The sequence below is a fragment of the Carassius carassius genome, chromosome 49, assembly GCF_963082965.1.
Source record: "Carassius carassius chromosome 49, fCarCar2.1, whole genome shotgun sequence".
Lineage (NCBI taxonomy): Eukaryota > Metazoa > Chordata > Actinopteri > Cypriniformes > Cyprinidae > Carassius > Carassius carassius.
In genome coordinates, this window is record NC_081803.1 from 15,142,778 (window position 1) to 15,163,040 (window position 20,263).

At 39.6% G+C, this 20,263-nt stretch overlaps 1 protein-coding gene across 1 annotated transcript; it reads right to left on the reverse strand.

Annotated features, from left to right (window-relative positions):
* Positions 1-9,137: 9,137 nt before the first annotated feature.
* Positions 9,138-19,960, reverse strand: LOC132132715 (nuclear envelope pore membrane protein POM 121-like). Its single transcript, XM_059545213.1, has 13 exons — positions 19,346-19,960; positions 18,200-18,409; positions 17,900-18,064; positions 17,668-17,748; positions 17,393-17,567; positions 17,123-17,214; positions 16,785-16,864; positions 15,926-16,050; positions 15,742-15,841; positions 15,264-15,653; positions 13,534-14,931; positions 11,593-11,694; positions 9,138-11,494 (listed from the first exon to the last, which is right to left on the reverse strand). The coding sequence occupies exons 1-13, from the start codon at positions 19,897-19,899 to the stop codon at positions 11,400-11,402; spliced, it is 3,567 nt and encodes a 1,188-aa protein (XP_059401196.1). The 5' UTR covers positions 19,900-19,960; the 3' UTR covers positions 9,138-11,399.
* Between the last annotated feature and the right edge of the window lie 303 nt (positions 19,961-20,263).

The window sequence follows — 20,263 nt, forward strand, 5'->3', positions numbered from 1 at the left end:
TTTAGGTCAATTACAGTTTTTGTAAAGATGAATTATGTACTGCATGTACAGTAAGGTTGATATTTGCTAAATTTAAACTGTAGTGAGTTAGTCTCACCACTAGAAACATATTACAACCTTTTAGAACATAAAAAAAACTTTGTGGTGAATTACAGCAATTTTTTTTAAGAATAATTATGTACTGTATGTACTGTAAGGTTTATATTTGCAAAATTTCAGCTGTATTAACTCCGTCTGGACACTAGGAATGTACTATAACATTTGGAACATAAAAAACCCATTTGTTGAATTACAGTAATTGTTTTCTTAGAATAATTATGTACTGTATGTACAGTAAAAATTTTACCTGTAATAAGTCTGAAATGTACTACAATGTACAAATGTACTAAAAAACATTTGTTGAATTAAAGTAATTTTTTTCATAAATTTGTGTACTATACATACAGTAAGGAAGATATAGCAAAATGTAACCTGTAGAAAGTCAGCCTTGTATGTACAAACATTCTACAGCCTTTAGAATACCGAAAAAAGCGGGACTACTAAAAATTAAAAATATAAATTTACTTGGCCCGTGTTCCATCAAACCTTCTGTCAAAGTCACCAATAAATGTGTTTGGCTTGCCTTCAGCTTTGAATATGTATGCTAATTGGATATTGCCAGAAGGCCTTACTGCTTTTTTTATTGTAGCAAATTCCTTAAGTATGTATACACAATAGCAAATCGAAGTAGTTGGCTAGCCTATAGTCTAGTAGTAGTACTTTTTCAGGATTTAATTATTAATAGAAAGTTAAAAAGAAGAGCGTTTATACAAAATATAAATCTTTTCTAACAATGTAAGTGTTAACTGTCACTTTTCCTCAATTTAAAACATCTTTGCTGCATAAAGGTATTACTTTCTTTCAAAAAAATAAAGGAAAAATTACCGACCCCAACTTTTGAACAGTAGTGTATATTGTTACAAAATAGTTCCGTTTTAAATAAATGCTGTAATTTTTTACTTTTTATTTATTAAAAGAATCCTGACAAATTGATTTATGTTAAGCAGCACAACATTTTTCAACATTAATAATAAATCAGCTTATTGATTCCTGAAGGATCATGTGACACTGAAGACTGGAGTAATGATGCTGAAAATTCGACTTGGATCACAGTAATAAATTACACTTTAAAGTGTATTATGTGTGTGTGTGTGTGTGTGTGTGTATGTATATATATATATATAAACCTATAAACCCATTATTACACTAACCATTATTTTAAATTGTAATAATATTTGACAATAGTACTGTTTTTTTTTTCTTTGAATTTTTTATAAAACAAAAACAAAATGCATGCTAAATGGGCATAAAATACTTATTTTAAAAACATTACAAATAGCAATGCGTGTAAACTTTTGACCAGTACTGTAAATATTTATACACACACACGCACATTATATATATATATATATATATATATATATATATATATATATATATATATATATATATATATATATATATATATATATATATATATATATATAATTTTTTTTTTTTTTTTTTTTTTTATAAAATGTATGTAAATAACAATTATTTCTTAGAATGCTTGCAAATTGCAATAGTGCACATTTTGGAAGTTTTAGCACAACAAATTGTTGGTGAAATACTTCAACTTTAATAAACATTCTTTTTATATACATGTATTGCATTTTTGTGTGATTTTATTATAATTATTTTATTTTAGGTTACTGTTGTATAACCTGGTTTTAAAGCTACATCAGTGTGTATTTCAGATTAATGAACCTGGACTCCTGGAGTGTCATAATTTACACTGTCAATATTGTCAAATCTTGCCCAAACATTGTTAGACTTTAATAACAAAACAGGCCTTTAAAATAAGAATTAGTTTTCCTAGTCATCTTTTATTACGAAGCAGTTACTTAAGAAAATATAACTATAACGGGTTACGTGACAGGTATACGGTGGTAAGAGAGGCGCAAGGCAGATTAATTCAGCAGTGACAGTTCCAGTGCCAGGTGCGTTTATCTGTTGCAGGTCGCGGGGCAGTTGCGTATAGCAGTTACGGGTCGAGTGACAGGCGCGTATAGCCGTAACCGGTCGAGTGACAGGCGCGTATAGCAGTGACGGATCGAGTGACAGGCGCGTATAGCAGTGACGGGTCGAGTGACAGGCGCGTATAGCCGTGACCGGTCGAGTGACAGGCGCGTATAGCAGTGACGAATCGAGTGACAGGCGCGTATAGCAGTGACGGGTCGAGTGACAGGCGCGTATAGCAGTTACGGATCGAGTGACAGGCGCGTATAGCAGTGACGGGTCGAGTGACAGGTGCGTATAGCAGTTACGGATCGAGTGACAGGCGCGTATAGCAGTGACGGGTCGAGTGACAGGCGCGTATAGCAGTGACGGGTCGAGTGACAGGCGCGTATAGCAGTGACGGGTCGAGTGACAGGCGCGTATAGCAGTGACGGGTCGAGTGACAGGCGCGTATAGCAGTGACGGGTCGAGTGACAGGCGCGTATAGCAGTGACGGGTCGAGTGACAGGTGCGTATAGCAGTTACGGATCGAGTGACAGGCGCGTATAGCAGTGACGGGTCGAGTGACAGGCGCGTACAGCAGTGACGGGTCGAGTGACAGGCGCGTACAGCAGTGACGGGTCGAGTGACAGGCGCGTATAGCAGTGACGGATCGAGTGACAGGCGCGTATAGCAGTGACGGGTCGAGTGACAGGCGCGTATAGCAGTGACGGGTCGAGTGACAGGCGCGTATAGAAGTGACGGGTCGAGTGACAGGCGCGTATAGCAGTGACGGGTCGAGTGACAGGCGCGTATAGTGGTGACGGGTCGAGTGACAGGCGCGTATAGCAGTGACGGGTCGAGTGACAGGCGCGTATAGCAGTGACGGGTCGAGTGACCGGCGTGTATAGCAGTGACGGGTCGAGTGACAGGCGCGTATAGCCGTGACGGGTCGAGTGGCAGCTGCCACTAGCGGTGACGGGTCGAGTGACAGGTCTCAGTGGCAGCTGCCCCTGCCACGCAAAGATTTTACCCCTACTGCAAAGACTGGAACCACGACAGATATGATGAAGACCTTGACAGTGCACGGAGTAAACATAAGAGCAGAAAGTTGTTCCGTCTCCGACTGGTAAATGAAGAGATAGCTTGTTGATCACGCTGACAGTGTTTATATTGCAATAATTCAAAAATGTGTTGGTTAGTCAGATGTTTTTTTTTCCCAGTAAGGAAAAGTGATCAAAATTGTGAACTTAACGTGTAATGTTATAAATGATTTGTTTCAACTGTATATTACTTTTCAGCCATTTCCAGTTCAGTCAGATGGACAGAGCTGTGGGATATTCATGCTGATGGTAAACTTATAGAATTTCTACTTGTTTTTTACTGCTTGATTACTAAACCTCCGTAATCATTATTTTTCTCTTTAACAGTATGCCCTCTGCATCTGTACTGGTGCCATGTTTAACTTTTTGGATGTAAGTTGTAATTCATGGAATGTATGTATCCAAGAATGTTAAGAAACAAACAATGCAAGACTCCAATATTACATGTGTATTACAGACTGACATCCCATCTATTCGTAAGTGGTGGTGTATCCAGATTCTGGAGAAATTCTCGATTGCAAGGTAGGACACATTTCAAGCAGAGAAACACTGCTCTGTTTTACAATTATGCTACATTAAAAGTACCATACTTTTGAATAGGCATGGGCAGAACTTTGGGCAGCGCTTTGCTTTCTGGACAGAGGAGGCAGAACAGCTGATGGCAGGCACCCTACCACCTATTTATAGGATTTATCGACCCCAAATAGTCAAGGTATGGCCAAACTAACCAGACAACCATTTTTACGTATGCATTCTATATAGGTAGGTCAAAAAAAATTGAATATTGTGCAAAAGTGTGTGAATTACTGAATTAAAGGGTTAGTTCACCCAGATAGCAAATTTATGTAATTAATAACTTACCCTCATGTTGTTTCAAACCTGTAAAACCTCCGTTTATCTTCTGAACACAGTTTAAGATATTTTAGATGTAGTCCGAGAGCTCGCAGTCCCTCCATTGAAGCTGTGTGTACGGTCTACTGTCCATGTCCAGAAAGGTAAGAAAAACATCATCAAAGTAGTCCATGTGACATCAGAGGGTCAGTTAGAATTTGTTGAAGAATCGAAAATACATTTTGGTCCAAAAATAGCAAAAACGACGACTTTATTCAGCATTGTCTTCTCTTCCGTGTTTGTTGTGAGAGAGAGTTCAAATCAAAGCAGTCTGGATATCCGGTTCGCGAACGAATCATTCAGTTCACCAAATCGAACGGAATCGAACTCCCTCTGAGTTCAAACAAACCAATATCCCGGAGTAATTCATGCACTCAAACAGTACACTGACTGAACTGCTGTGAAGAGAGAACTGAAAATGAACACCGAGCCGAGCCAGATAACGAACAACAGACTGACTCGTTCTCGAGTCAAGAACCGTTTCTGTCAGACGTGTCCGATTCGTGAACCCTCTGATGTCACATGGATTATTTTGATGATGTTTTTCTTACCTTTCTGGACATGGACAGTAGACCGTACACACAGCTTCAATGGAGGGACTGCGAGCTCTCGGACTAAATCTAAAATATCTTAAACTGTGTTCATAAGAAAAACGGAGGTTTTACGGGTTTGAAACAACATGAGGGTAAGTTATTAATTACATAAATTTGCTATCTGGGTGAACTAACCCTTTAAATGTACAACTTGAAACCGATACATTATATAGATTTATACAACATGTTACATCATATGATATATTCAAAAATAGAAGATCATAACAAACAGTTCAAGTCAAGGTGGGTCAGATGTACACCAATAATGCGATTCTTTCCAATGATCAGAGTAAGGAGTTAATCGCAGTAAGATGTTTACATGACTGGAGCAAACCTCTTCACTTCTACATGCAGTTTTTATTTTCTGATTATTCACACATAGCCTAATGCAGAGCACAAATGATGAACTCCTGTACTGTCCACTGTTTTAATTTATGTATATTAAATAACAAACGGGTTCTTATGGATGTATTTTGTTATTCTGTGACGTGATGAAGACCGAAATATTATGTCGGTGCCTGTAACCGTTTTATACACTGCTGTCACATTATCTGAGCTGTTTCTGGATGAAGGCAGACTGCTGACAGCGAGTCGTGTTGACAGAGTTCAGGGAAAACTTCTTAATTTCTGTATTAAAATTTTTGTTTTTTATTGGTTGTGATATTCTAATTTTGTGAGATACTGATTTTGAGTTTTCTTTAGATATAAGCTGTAGTAATCAAAATTAACACACCTAATAGAAATATTTCACACAGTGACTAATAAATCTATATAATGTATGAGATTCATGTTTTACATTTGAATCATTGAAATTGACAAACTTCCATAATATTCTAATTATGTGAGACCTACCTGTATTTACTTTGTGCAAGTTATGGTTTAAATGAGTTAGCAGATGCTTTTGTCCAAAGTGGCTTACAAATAATAACAGTACAAAGGTTCGCAATTAATAGCCTAATGAAAATACAATAATAATATACAACCATAACTCATAATAACTATTTAATTTAGGCTGAAAAGATGTCTTTAGGCCCCTTTTGAAAGAAACAAAACATCTTATGTTGTAGTGTAGTCTTAATTTTTGATATTTTATTTTATCATAGGAGGAACAGGTAGAAGTGGAGGAGCTGCCCCTCACATTGAAACATATGTACGAGGCAGAATACATTGTGAGGAACAGTGTTGGGCTTTTCACTGGCCAGATGCAAGAGCCAACATACATGTTCATGGATCATGATGACCGAAGGGAAGCATGGAGGGTGCTGGAGTCAATGCAGTGCGATGCTATGGAGCCCTTCACATTCATTTTTGAAAAAATCAAGGACATGGAAACCTTTATGATTATTTGCAAAGACACCCTCAACCTGAGAGTAAATGCTGGAGTTGGCCTGCACAGTGACCCACACTCTGTGTGAGTGTGTGTGAGAGGGTGTGTGTGTGTGTGTGTGTGAGAGAGAGAGGGGGGGGGGGTGTGTATGTGAGAGAGAGGGAGGGTAGAACAGTGTGTGTGTGTGTGTGAGACAGAGAGTGTGTGTGTGTGGGAGAGAGAGGAAGGGTAGGAGAGTGTGTGTGTGTGTGGGAGAGAGAGGAAGGGTAGGAGAGTGTGTGTGTGTGTGAGAGAGAGAGAGAGAGAGTGAGTGTGTGTTTGTGTGTGTGTGAGAGAGAGAGAGAGTGTGTGTATGTGTGAGGGAGAGTGTGTGAGAGAGAGGGGGAGGGAGTGTGTGGGTGGGTGAGAGAGTGAGTGTGTGTGTGTGTGTGTGTGTGTGTGTTTGTGTGTGTGAGAGAGTGAGAGTGTTTGTGTGTGTGAGAGAGAAAGCGAGAGATAATTTTTACTCTTAAATAAAACTTCTGTGTGCACATGCTTCTTTCAAGTCATTTCCATTGTCAGTTTGAAATACTCTATAACGTTTCCCCACACTTGTTTGTAGTTCTTCATGTAAGTGCAGATAGTCTTGGCAGAAATGCATTATGTTCCTTGTTGTCTTCTGTAAACAACATTGAAGGGATTATTTTCCTCACTTCGATATATATATATATATATATATATATATATATATTAGTCTATATAGACCCATACTAATACAAAATTACTAACTTAAAGGTTAACTATTAGTCAAGTCTGCTTTATTGTCAATTCTTCCACATGTACAGTACATACATACAGAGAATTGAAGACCCCCGGTGCATACAGATAACATTAACAGTGCAGCCTAAAAATCTAGGTCAAATATAAAATGTAGATACAACTATACAATAAGGGAATGTAAAAAAGACATAATAAAATTAAAAATCAAGTTAAATAAAGCGGCACAAGGCAGATCGAGTGCAAATCAGTGAAGTGAACAAACAGTGCAGATAAAAGATTTTTAGTGCAAAAAGAAGCTTTTTCAGTCTGATTAAATTGACAAAGGGCTCAAGAGCTGTTATTTTATTTAACTGACTGATGAGGTAGTAGAATGACGCCAGTTCGATTAGCAGCTTTTAATAAATAAACTACATAAACGGCCTTTGACAATACTACTGACCTAAGACCAAAACATGGCAAGTTAAGTAAATTAAGCCTAATACCAGTAATGAATCGCAAAGTATGGAGGAAAGTGATCATGTATTTTCATGTAACGACTCGCAAATCCTTTATTATTTTGGATTGGCAACCAAGTAAACACATAGTAATACATAGCGTAAGCTACATTTAAAAGCATCAAACTAGACCCGCTGTTAAATGTTAAACACAATACAACTAACGTTACACAAATATGCCGCAAGTTGTGCCGCCTTGCCGTCAAGTGTTTTAGTAGGTACCGATAGTGTAGGAAAACAGTGACGTTTTCTACTACGTAATAACGCGCATGCGTAGAACGGATCGTGCAGGTGGAACGGATCGTGTACCGACATCGCCCTTAAGAAAACATTTTACAACTGTTTCCAACATTGATATAAATCAGCATATTAGAATTGATTTCTGAAGTATCGTGTGACACTGAAGTCTGGAGTAATGATGCTGAAAATTTAATTTGCATCACAGGAATAAATTACATTTAAAATTATATTAAAATAGAAAACCGTTATTTTTAATGGTAATAATATTTAACAATATTATTGGGCTTTTTTCTATATTTTTGGTCAAATAAATTCAGCCTTGGTGAGCAGAAGAGACGTCTTTAAAACACAATAAAGGTCTTACTGATCCAGAACCTTTGAACAGCAGTGTTTATATTAAGACCGTTGTAAATTCTGCTACTGGTAGATTCTGGAAAGGTTCATTTTTATGTTCTATCTCTTTAGATGATGCAATTCCAAAACAACTCTTGATGAGGTCATCGACAACGATCATCAATGTCATCGATCACATCGATCTCAAAAGATAGGGATTTTTATATCAAGGAACAGCAAGTTGGTAAGATGTCCTCTGCACGTCACAAGACATTTTGAGTAACTTCTCCAGTGAATAGCTTTAGAATGGCATGAAGGAAAGGAGATGACTGAATGTTGCCTGAACTATTTCTTTAACAGTGCACTAAAAGTGATTTTTTTATATATATATTTTTAACCATTATTTCCCATTTCTTCGTCTCTGACTTGAGAATCTCAATTTTCTGTCTGGGAAGGCATTTCTGTGTGATCTTCAACTCCAAGATCTTCTGGTTTTCAGTGCAGAAACAGACTTTCACAATCACTTCCTTTATAAAGCAGGACACATTATATTGCAGGACAAGGTAGAACATTATACTAGACCTACCTACAGTTTGCAAAACATGACATGAGTCGAACCTCATTTTATCTTGCTCCCTTGATCTTGATGCCAAACGTCTGTACACCATGAGCACTCTTCTCCTTCATGCCAGGGTCACATGTCATCAGCTGGCCAATCAGGATTTTCTGAAAGTAGATCCACGGAGCTCAGAGTACAAGGAAGTCCAGCATATTCTTCCGCACCCCTCCTGCAGTGGATCAGGTAATTGTTGTGTATTAAGGAATCATTACATCAACAATGCTTTTTTTGTCTAGACTGAACCTTATATATAATATATATTATTTAAATAACATCTTTTTTCACATTATGTAAGAATTTCTGAATTGTCCTGAAAATGTTACAATTAAAATATTGTCCTAAATATTTTAATACCAGATTTTTTTTAAGTAATTATTTTTTGATTAAAGATTAAATGTTGTTATTTTGGTTATTTTAACTGGTTTTGTTATTGTCACAGCAGAATGTTGGCATCTGGCGGTGAGGAAAAGCAGGACATGCATCAATCTGGTCCCATCTGATGAGGAACAAGAGAACACAGAGACTGCAATCGATCAACTGACAAATCCAAGCTCAAAGAAAAGGAAGAGAAACAGAAAGAAGCACAAGAAGCAAGGGATCAAAAATCATCTCTTCTCAGCTAACCCACCTCGGACACCTGCTTTTATTGAACTGTGATGAATGATATATTTTAAACCAGACATCAAATTCATTATTTAGAAATGTGTGAGTTGTCTGTCATGCACTGAATGCCAGATGAGCAGAATTAAGATCCACAGCAAGTCAACTTTACATTTTTATTGGAAACCAGCATGTCATTATCAGAGCATTAAGCAGACAACACAATCGGTGTGCCGCTTCATTCAGAACTCCATTCACGCTTTGAGGGTTAGTGGGTATGGTTTACACACAAACTGAGCATTCACTAACAGCAACATCTGAAAAACATACAACTAGGTACAACAGCTCTCAAACATTCACAGCTTGAGAAATTCAGCTCTCATCTCAACATACATCTCATCTTCTCAACAGTCTTCACAACTCGCTTGTATTTGGTACAGCTTTCTAATAAACAGAAAGCCTGGGCATATGCCTCCTTGCATCAGTCTGGGCATGAGTATACTTTGAAAATGTCATTAATTACAAATCAAATTATCTCGTTAAGACTGAAGTGAGAAATGCCATGCAAGGGTGGACAGAGATGGCTACATCATTGTAAAAACATTTGCTGTCCCAAATTCAGCTTTTTCAGGTCAAAGAATACGAGGGGAGTAAAAAAACAACAACTAAAAATCAATGTCATTTTTGTGCTTCCATATTTGTGCATTTGAGTAATAATAAAATCCAGTGTTTTATGGATCTAAAACATTGTATATTGAAAAAACACATCATACACAACTCTTTCACGTAACAGACCTGAGAACATGTTAAGACTTAAAATCTTCAGGTATCGGCGGTCTACATAATGCCTTGACTGCATTTCCCAACGGATGCTGATTCAGGAACGTTCTAAAGACATGCTGTTTCAATCGCAGCTTGAGTATTTGCTATATCTTGGTATTTTAAAACACATCACAAGCATGCACAAACCATAAAATTCCTACAAAGCCAGGAATGGTTCATACAAAAATTCAGTAATGGTTTACATACACATTAAAAAGAGAAAGAAAGAAATTACAAATCTCAAGGTTAAATCAAATCTGAATAAGCAGATTTATTTTTAAACCAACAGCAAAGCAAAGCCACATCCTCTATGCTCCTGAAATTCACACATTTTGTGGGCACTTTAGAGTGATTTTTTAAACTTATTTCAATTGATCACTCAGTCAAATGTTTATTTCCAAAGAATATTCAAACGCAAGTTTGCACTTTTACAGAGACTGAAATTAGACTTTTTAGTAACTAATCAAAAATAATTGAAGTTGAGATCATATTCTTTTGAAATCATCTAAATCCTCTTAAGCATTATGGAAAAACAGGCATCCATGTCTCAAAGAGTACAAATCTGACATCATCCATAATACGTAACCAGAAGCAAAACACACTAAGGCACACACATGAATGGGTAAAAGATAAAATGAGAGCTACATCCAGTGCCTGACAGTCAAATACACATTGATGGCAAATGCAACAGCTATAAAATCGTGGTTTTACCTAAATGTTTGCGCTAATTGCTGACTTTAATAACTAGAGTATAATTAACAGTACATCAAATGAGGCAGACTGCAGTAAAACACCTCAGCTGGGACACAGATGCACTTTTAAAATGGAGAGGTAGTAAAACGGGCATGGTGTGACTAAGAGGTGTGCGTGTTGCACTAAAAATCAACTTTGGTTTTAGACGGACACGTCCAACGTATGATCAACTAATACAGGAAAACAGACACGTAAACTTTGCTTACAGAAAAAGCAATGTAAATTTGGATTGTTTATTATGCAGCTCAAAAAAAAGAAAACCAAAACATTTTTTGTAAATGAAACGGGTAAAATATTCACGTTTTGAAGGCTTAACAAAATAAAGATTCTGCTAAGCATGATGGAAAAGCATGACAAATCTACACTAATTTGCAAGGGGAAAAAAAGGTGTATTCCCTGGATCTAAAATAAAGCGAATCTGATTACTCAAACAAAAAGAGTCAAAAATAAGATCGGTTTCTTTCAACAGGACTGGACTGAATTCATGTGTGAGTCCAGATTTGAAAGTCTCTTTTTCTTTCAAGTATAATTCGCTCCTGTTCGCCATCCTTACCAGCCGTCCTCATCAGACATTTACTGACTCCATTAGCAAGGTTGTGATGAGTCTCGGTGGGCGAAACCAACCGCAGAGATGGGGCTGCCCGGTACTCTAAATTCAACATCCCATGAGCCTTGATCCTACACGCCTGACCAGCCCTGACAGTCTGGAGGGTTGTAGAGATGAGGTCTGACTGAGAGCCTTGTTGTGTTTGGACCAGCAGCAGTTTCTGGGGCAGGTGGGACAGCCTGAAGAGTATTTGCAGAGTCCAGACGACAACAATGAAATGGACAGGACTCGCATCAGCCATGTTACTTCTTCCTCGGGTGCTGTCTGCGTGTTTGTAACCGACGAGCCCCAGAGGATTTGGAGCCTGTTCCGATAGAGAAGGTGGCTGGTGAAGAACCTAAAAAGGGATTAAAACATATATATTTATATAAAAGGAAAAAAACGGATACAACTATTATATAATATTTTTAAAAACCAGTAGTGACTGTATTTTACCAAACGGTGAGGCGCCCATTGCTCCAAATCCTGGGGTTCCAGGGCTGCCAAAGGGCATCGACATTCCTGCAGATGCCTGGCCAAAAGCAGGAGTCGATGTTCCTAAGGCAACACCGAACAAACAAGGAGAATGTCAGATGACCGCTTTACTAGGTTTAGTGCAAATCGTTAAATAACTCATCCACTTACTGCTAACCAAGTCTAAATACAAGATACTAAGCACTTGCACACTGTTCTAATATGCTGTAATACTTTGAGTGAAACTGGTTGTGGAATCTTTTTAAGTAGTGTCATTTAGAATTATTTATGCACTATTGTAGTATTTAAGGTTTTGAATTAGCTTTTATTTTCATACTTTTTCCATTTTAAGTTTATATTTTAGTAATTTGATTTTAATAAAATAGTTTTCCATGATCATTTCTATTTCTAATTATATTTCTATTTATCTTATTTTAGTCATTTTATTAATAGTAATTTATTTGTATTGCCATGTTAGCATCTAAGTAGGGTTGGGTACCAAAACCCGGTGCCAATGTCACCAGTACCTAGTAACCAGTATGCACTAGAACTGAATCAGAACGCAGATTTCGGTGCCACGTTTCAGTGCAAGAGCGATCGATTTAAACATCTGTCCTGGTTCTCCGATCTGGATGTAAGAAACATGGGTGTCGCTAGGCCAATTCTAGCGGGGCTATATCGATTAGCTACATAAACTGTACACAACTTCGTGATGGCCTCAGAGTCAGTGCACTTTAAATTTCATATGAAACGGCGGCAGACCTCGTCTCCTCAGTCTTTCAGCGCACTCTTCAAATCGGCAGACCGTGGCGGAGCAGCACGAACGACTCGAACAGAAACAGAGGACACAAGGTGCTTATTTATTGAAAGATTACTATAATATCTGTATCTGTGCAGTTGTCATAAATAGAGTTTACAAAAGGTCACGAGTTAGAAATCGTTTTCCAATCTAACTTACTGTAAAGTTTGCTGCGTTCACCGCTCATCACACCGCAGCAGTTTCCACCAGCGAAAATATAATTCATTCTTTATAAAACAATCATGGTTGCTACTTTTATTTAAAAATTTAAATATTTAATATAAAACATAACAGTGCATGTGACATACCATACAGGTATTCTTGACTTGACGTGACATTTAGCCAAGTATGGTGACCCATACTCAGAATTTGTGCTCTGCTTTTAACCCATCCAAAGTGCACACACACAGCAGTGAACACACACAAACCGTGAACACACACCCGGAGCAGTGGGCAGTCATTTATGCTTCGGCGCCCGGGGAGCAGTTGGGGCACCTCAGTCGTGGTATTGCCTGCATGAGACTCGAACCCACAACCCTAGGGTTAGGAGTCAAACTCTAATCACTAGGCCACAACTTCCCCTTAACAGAACTGAATTAAGACAGTGACAGACAGCACTCCATCAATGCACTAATTTTAACTAAATATCAGAGTGACTGACAGAGATAAGACTACAGTAGAAATGTCACTGGGCTCCAGACTGTGACAGACTATTCTTTCTGCCTGTGCGACTAAATTTTGTGTGCGGTCACTGTTGTTCAACCCATAAGCGCTTTCATTTTTGTTGCATATGAGAAACGGCAAACGCTACTGAAAGCATAACAAAATACAAGCCAAACAGAAATAACCATGATACTTAAATCACAAAATATCTATTATGTAATTTATTTTCAGTTTTATCAGCTTTTACTGTGTTGTGGATGCATTTTGCTGCATAAAACGGAAGTCTTAATATTCTCTTACCATTACTAAACTGTAATTGTTTACAAGATGCATATATATAATTTTTTTTCTTTTACGGTAAATACTGATATGTGAGAGAGCATATACATGTATCATCAGCCACTACAATCTCTCAATGTCAAATACAACCTTTTGACCTTTCTCAATAAAAAAAGACTTACCAAAAGCAGGCTTGTTATCGGTGTTGTTGGCTCCAAAAGAGAACCCTGGCGTTTGAGCGGCAGGTGTAGGGGTTCCAAACGCTGCTGCTGAGAGTGACGTCCCAAAGTTAAACCCTCCAGAGGCAGGAGGCGCAGGAGTACTCGGAGCAGGGTTCTGAGTGGCTGCTGACACCCCACCAAAAGTGAACGTAGGAGCTGAGGCAGGGAGAGGGGCCACAGACTGTGTGGAGGTACCAAAGATGGGAGCTGCAGAAGGGGTGGTGGTGTTTCCAAAAGAGAAGCCAGCTCCACCAAACGTAGGCTGACTGTTAGTCCCAAACGCAGGTGCTCCTGTGCTGGCAGCGGCTCCAAACAGAAATGGTGATGTGCCGCTACCTCCACTGCCAGCCCCAAATGGGAAAGGCTTTGGAGCAGCAGGGGTCTGCTGTGTGGATGCTGGGAAGGTCGATGATGCAGTGAAGGTTGAGCTCCCGAAAGTGGTTTGTGTTGTGGGTGTTTCTGAGGAAGTGGTGGCACTGCTGTTCATGCCAAACCCACCAAACGGAGTGGATGTGGAGTTCTGGTTTGCCGAAACCTGGCCAAAAGTGAATGTGTTTTGGGCCTGTGGGGCAGGGGCAGGGGCAGGTGTAGGCTTTGCTGCTCCGAACTGAAAAGCAGGGGCGGTGCTGCTAGCATTAGTGGTGTTGGTGTTCAGCGTAGGGGCAGCTGTTGTGGTTGATGTGGCTCCAAACTGGAATGTGGTGTTTGTGGCAGGAGCGGACGTGACTGTTGCAGTCCAGCTTCCAAAGAGAGATGGGGAAGGAGTTTGTGTAATTGGGACGGAAGATGATGCGGATACTGTCACTGGTCGGGTACTGGTTAGTCCACCAAATAACATCCCACTGTTCTGTGAAACCGAAGCAGCAGGGGTTGATGTTGTTGGTGTAGCTGTCTGCCCGAAGGTATTAATGCCACTTCCTGTGCCAAATAAAGGCTTAAAGGTTGGCTGGGTGGGTTTGACCTCTGCTGTGGAAGAAGGAGTGGTGCTTGCTGCACCAAAAATGGGCTTAAACCCAGACGACAGGGGGTTGCTAATGCTACTGACTGATGCGACTGTGGTTGTAAGTGCAGTGACTGTAGATTTAGGAAGCTCAGATGCAGCAGTGGCCACAGGTTTAATTAAACTGAACAGGCTGCCTCCTCCGCCCAGGGATGGCATGCTTGATGGGGGTTGAAGAGGTTGGGCCAAGATCTGAGCAAAGGCAGAGGGCATAGAGGTGGCAGGCTTGTAGGCAGGTGATGATATGGAGGATGGGGCAGAGAATGAAGACTGCAGAGCGGCAGGGCCTGATTCAGATTTGACAACTCCGCTGCTCGAGTTTGTGGTAGAAACAGGTGTAGAAAATCTGGACACAGACACTGTTGGAGTTGTACAGAGTGACAAAGACATACAAGGTCATGTTAAAGGTCATGATCAAGTGTACCACAGTACCAAAAATACAATATTAGTATTAAAAGAGCCTTTAGAATATTTATAAAACATAAATTATATATATTTTAAACAAATACTGATCAAATGTTTGGAATCATTAAGATTATTATTAATAGTAGTTTTATTAAAAGATGACACTTAAAAAAATTTAAATGATGATGGATGTGCCATTTTGAACTTTCCATTCAACAAACAATTCTAAATAATAATATTAACAACCACCCCAAATCTGTAAAAACAGTGTAAAAGTTTTACAAACCTGCAGTGGTAGTGCCCATTAGAGTTGGAGCATTGAGAAGCGGATTATTCTTCATGTTTTTCAGAGACTCCAGCAGAGGGTTTGAGATGATTGAAGGAGCAGCAGTTGGGGCAGCTGGGGTGGTAGTGATAGAGGGGGCTGAGGTGAGAGTCAGGTGTGCAGTACTAGCCACACTGGGTGCAGTGATGGTGAGGTCGATAGTTGGAGCAGGAGTTGAAGTAATGGCTGGTGTGCTCTCAGACACTGGTATGGAGAGAGAAATCAGAGAGGGAGCAGAGCTCACAGCAGGTGCAGTCCCAGATGAAGAGGCTGGTGCTGGCTGAGAGAACAGGGTTAAAGAGGGAACCAGAGCTGGGGTGGGTTCAGAAGCAGGAGGAGGGATCTCTGGCTCTGGAAAAAAATAAGATATAACATGGAATTAGATTAAAGAATTTCATTGTGTTTATAGCCAATCCATGTGAGAGTGAAGACAACATACCAGGCTCCTCCAGGACCTTTTGTATCTGGCTGAGAGCTGCTTTTTTCTCCATATCTAGATCTTTCACTGTGATAGTATAGCCAAGTTCAGGAGGTGGTGGCTGCAGACCCAATGTGACATTGATGAAAATTCTTTATGAAAATGTCTGGAAGAAATGTATATCAACAGCAGCCTCATTACTTACCAAAGAAATCTGATCTCCTCTCTTTGTGGTGACCAGCTGGATTTTGCGCTTGCGTTTGCAGCTGCTTCCTCCAGAGTCAGATGTCGATGTTGCAACAGGTGCCTCAGATTTTGGAGTAAGTTTAGCTGGTACAAAAAAAAACTTAAAATTACATATTTGTAAGCATTGCTGGTATAAAGCTTTAAATCTTTAATTTGCACTTATACCACTAAACAATGCTATATTATGTAAAGTAGGGCTGCACGATTAACCTTTATCGCATCGATATTGAGGTTTTAACTCCCGCAATAACCTAACCTCAGGAGTCTGAGGTTTTTTCCCCCGCCTGACATTTGAGTGACAAACCTATTAGCCAATCAAAATGGTCGAATCTCGCGTTCCTGGCTTGCTGGCCAATTAGAAATGGCAATGGAAAAACAAGGTTGTATGCAGTGCATCGGCTTTCTGTCAGCAGAAAAGCAGCTAACACACAACGTTTACCTCGAATTGTGCCAGAAAAAGCTTGTGTAACTGCGCAGAAATGGCCAAAGGCACTTCTTCGGTGACGGGAGAGGAAGCGGGGGAGCACTTGGTTAACAAGAAGGGTGGTACTTCAGCTGTTTGGACTTATTTTGGATTCGCGAAGAACGACGTGGAGCAAAAGAGTGCTAAATGTAAAATATGTCGACGTGCCGTGGCCAGATCCAGATCCGGTTTTAGGCACTTAAAAGTATTGAACGCAAAAATCGAATCGCAATCGCAATATTTGTCAGAAAAACCGCAATTAGGTTTTTTCTCAAAATCGTGCACCCCTAATGTAAAGTCACACTGAACTAAAAAAAAAAAAAAAACATATGACCGAGCTAATATGTTTCCTCACTTGTAGCAGGCACAGGGTCAGTTGCCACCTTATCCGTTTTCATAAAGGATGTAGAACCTGGTGAGGTAGCATCTTCCTCCCTACAGCACACAAAACAGTTTAGGAACATGAGTTACACGAGAAGGTCTTAAATGGACCCTGTATAATCAATAGTTATGTGCTCATCTAACCTTGATCAGACATTTTGCAGTTGTTTACATAGCACAACATAACTCAACCTGCTTTTTTTTCTTTTTCTTTACAATAACAGTATAAAAAATAAAAAAACAAAAACTTCCAATGCCGCCTTGATGAACACACACTTCTTTCCAACACCAGTGAATGATAGTGATGGTTACCTTGCTTTCTTGGCAGCTCGCTCTGGAGTCTGACACCGAGATCCTCCGGGGCTTGTGAAAGGAGAAAGACTGAGACTGGATGCTGCTCTTCTCTGGAAATACAAAATGTAAGGAATTGAAGCAAAAGAATACAAAACACAACAGTACAAAAATTTTTTAAACTAACAATCAATATGTTCACTAGCTACCAATTTTAATAATTTATCATTGCATTCCCTCATTTTCTAAATCTTTCTATCCTCCCTATAAGAAAAGAGTCAAATGAAATACCTGTGGATAACCCTGTGAAGAGCTGTAGGAACTGCGAATGGGATTGCGGACAGATCCAGGCACCCCACTGGGAACAGGAGCACCACTTACAGAGCTGATGGAGGAAGTGCGGGAACACTTCATTATGGACTCTTCATTGAGAGAGGAGTTCATCCCTCTCTTCAGACTGCCAGGTCTAAGGAGAAGAGGAAACATAATCAGAGATAATGTGATGAAACTCAACGTTTAACAAATGTAGAGGCAGATACTACAATGGAAGGTGTACAATCTCCTACTTTGGCACAAGCTGAGATGGAGCTCCATTTGCAAGAAGTGGCTCAAAAGCTGACTGAGAACTTCCACTGCTGTCGTGTCGCCTGATGAGAACAAGACAATTATTTGGTGAAATTACAAAAACCAACAGCAAATCTTCTAAATTGTACATAAGGAAAGTTACAACCTAACTAACTTAAAGAGGACAAGATTGTTTGATGACTTTCATTTGGTCACTTTTTGTCCATTACATACCTCCTTTTGCTCTTCTGCCCAGAGGAAGCACTCCTGTCCTCCTCATCAACCTCCCTCTTCCTGCTCTCTCGGAGCACACTCAGAACTGCCTCTCTGGAGCAGGGGTCTGCCTGAGCTCCAATACCTGGGGATTTGACCGCTCCAGGAGAGTTCAGGTGATTGAAGCTAGAAACAATGTAGTGTTGACATATGAGCAAAGCAAAAAAACTGTGGCAGCTATAGACAAGGTTTTAGGAGAGAAATAACCCTATTTTAATGCTGGTGCATTTAAACCACTTTACAGAATTTGAAGCGACTCACAATGATGATCGTGTGGGGTCTGGTCTGGCGATCTTCACTGTGACCGGACTTTGAACAGCAGGTGAATTGCGTTGGGTGAGAACGTTCTTCTTACAGAATCCATCCCATTTTGCAGGTGGCATCACTCCGATGGGAGATGTTCCCGTCTGCTGAAGGGGGTAATGTCTTTGGGGGGTGATGGTGAACCGACTTGAAGTGCCCACAGGGTCCCTGATGACATTGAAACATCAACAGGTTAGATCTGTTGTCAAAAATGTAAACACCCTCATAAAAAATAAAATTGCCTTACTAATGATTTTATGTTTTTAAAAGAGGTTTGTTATACTCACTTATTGGATAAAAAATAATAGGATGAAAAATAAAGTTTAAGTAGCAAAATTGTAAGATATAACAAATGTAAATAAATTTTTACAATACTGATTTAGTGCTAAAAAAAAATACTATCAATGTTGAAAACTCTTGATCTGCTCAGTAATATGCTTGTGGAAACGGTGATTTGAAAATGTATTTTTAAAAAAAGTAATACTTTTATTAAGGATGCAATAAAAGACATTTATGTTACAACATATGGCTATTTCAAATAAATGCGGTTCTTTTAAACGCTTTTTTATTTCACTCAAAATTATTAAAGCAACAAAAAAAAATTTCAATATTAATAAGAAAAGTGAATGGCCCACCAAATCAATATATTAGAACGATTTCTGAAGGATCATGTGAAAATTCTAATTTGTCATCACTTGAATTCAGAAAATAACTCCATTGTGTTTCCAATTTCAAGTATTAGCCAACATAATACATTCACGAGGCAAGTGTGACAACAAAGCTGTCAAAATGCAGTTTTAGGTTATGTGGAAAGCTTTTTGCATCCCTACACGTGTAGTGTCAGGCGTCCAAACTGGTGTTGGAGGCGCAGTGCGCCTGACCAGCTCCAGGAACTCCCACATTTTCAAATCATGGAGGGAAAACTGGGACAACGTACGTGTTAGAACAACCGAGAAAGCCAAACGTGTACAACCACAATCCTGATCGACGCTAGATGTGTTATATTAGAGCGTAACCAATAGAATCTCTGATGCATCCCAATTAAAAGACGTGAGCTTAAATAGAGAATGCAGGCACAGTGACAAGACAGCATTTTGTGTTTACCCGAATGACAGTCTTCTGTTAGGAGTGTGCACGGCATAATTTGGTCGGGCGAGTCTCTCCCGGAGTTGATCTCTGGGGTGCATGAAAGCACCCAATCCTCCAGCGGGCCTCACCGCTGCAGAGGGGCTTTCTTCGGTCTTGACGAGGTAACTTCCCATGAGTATATCCCGAGGGCTGAACACCGACTCACTAAGCGTGTGGTCTCTTCTATAATACGAGCCCGCAAAGTGTCTATCGATGGGTGACGCGAAGGAATTTCTAGCATCACTTTTACGTATATTGTTTCTTCCGGCGGCCGGGACTCTGCTCAAAGTCCTGCCCGGTAACCAGCGCAGCAGAGCCGACGGGACGCTCAGTCCACGGCGAGGATTGAGGCCTAATCTTTCGAAGAGCTGCAACTCCTCCGCTTTGTGAAAATAAACGACATAAGACACCACACAGATAAAAAGTATGTACAAATAAGCTGGTATGTAGCTCAACACGAGTAAAAGTAGGAATAAAGAGAACACCACAGCGGACAAAACGATTAGCCGCCGTTTATCTTCAGGAGACATGGCGGCACCGCGCCGCTGAGGGAAGATATCCCATAATTCCCCGCGTCCGCGCACGTTGTTTACGTCTCGATGATGTTCGTCATGTTCGTCAGTTCCTGACTGCACGCGTTAATATTAAATCGATTAGTTCTCTAATTTCAGCAACAGGCTGGTTATGTGCACAACTTTTCTCCCTACAAATAAGTTATTTGGAATAATTCGAATATTTTGATCCATGGACAATATTTATTTATTGACAAGTAGTATGACAGAGATATTGTTTTTGTTTGGGATTTATTTAAAAATCATGGTACTATACTGAATTTATGACTTTGTTTAGTCTTCCTTTGACGGCTAGATCGTTTAATTATGTCATCAAAAGCTT

What these genes read in the sequence shown, in the direction of transcription:
- LOC132132715 (XM_059545213.1), bottom strand. Translation starts at nt 19,899, where the DNA reads ATGTCTCCTGAAGATAAACGGCGGCTAATCGTTTTGTCCGCTGTGGTG. An exon ending in CTTCACAGGGTTATCCACAG is followed by an intron (nt 17,215 to 17,392) that starts GTATTTCATTTG and finishes TTGTATTTCCAG; the next exon opens with AGAAGAGCAGCATCCAGTCT. An exon ending in AATGGGCACTACCACTGCAG is followed by an intron (nt 14,932 to 15,263) that starts GTTTGTAAAACT and finishes CAACTCCAACAG; the next exon opens with TGTCTGTGTCCAGATTTTCT.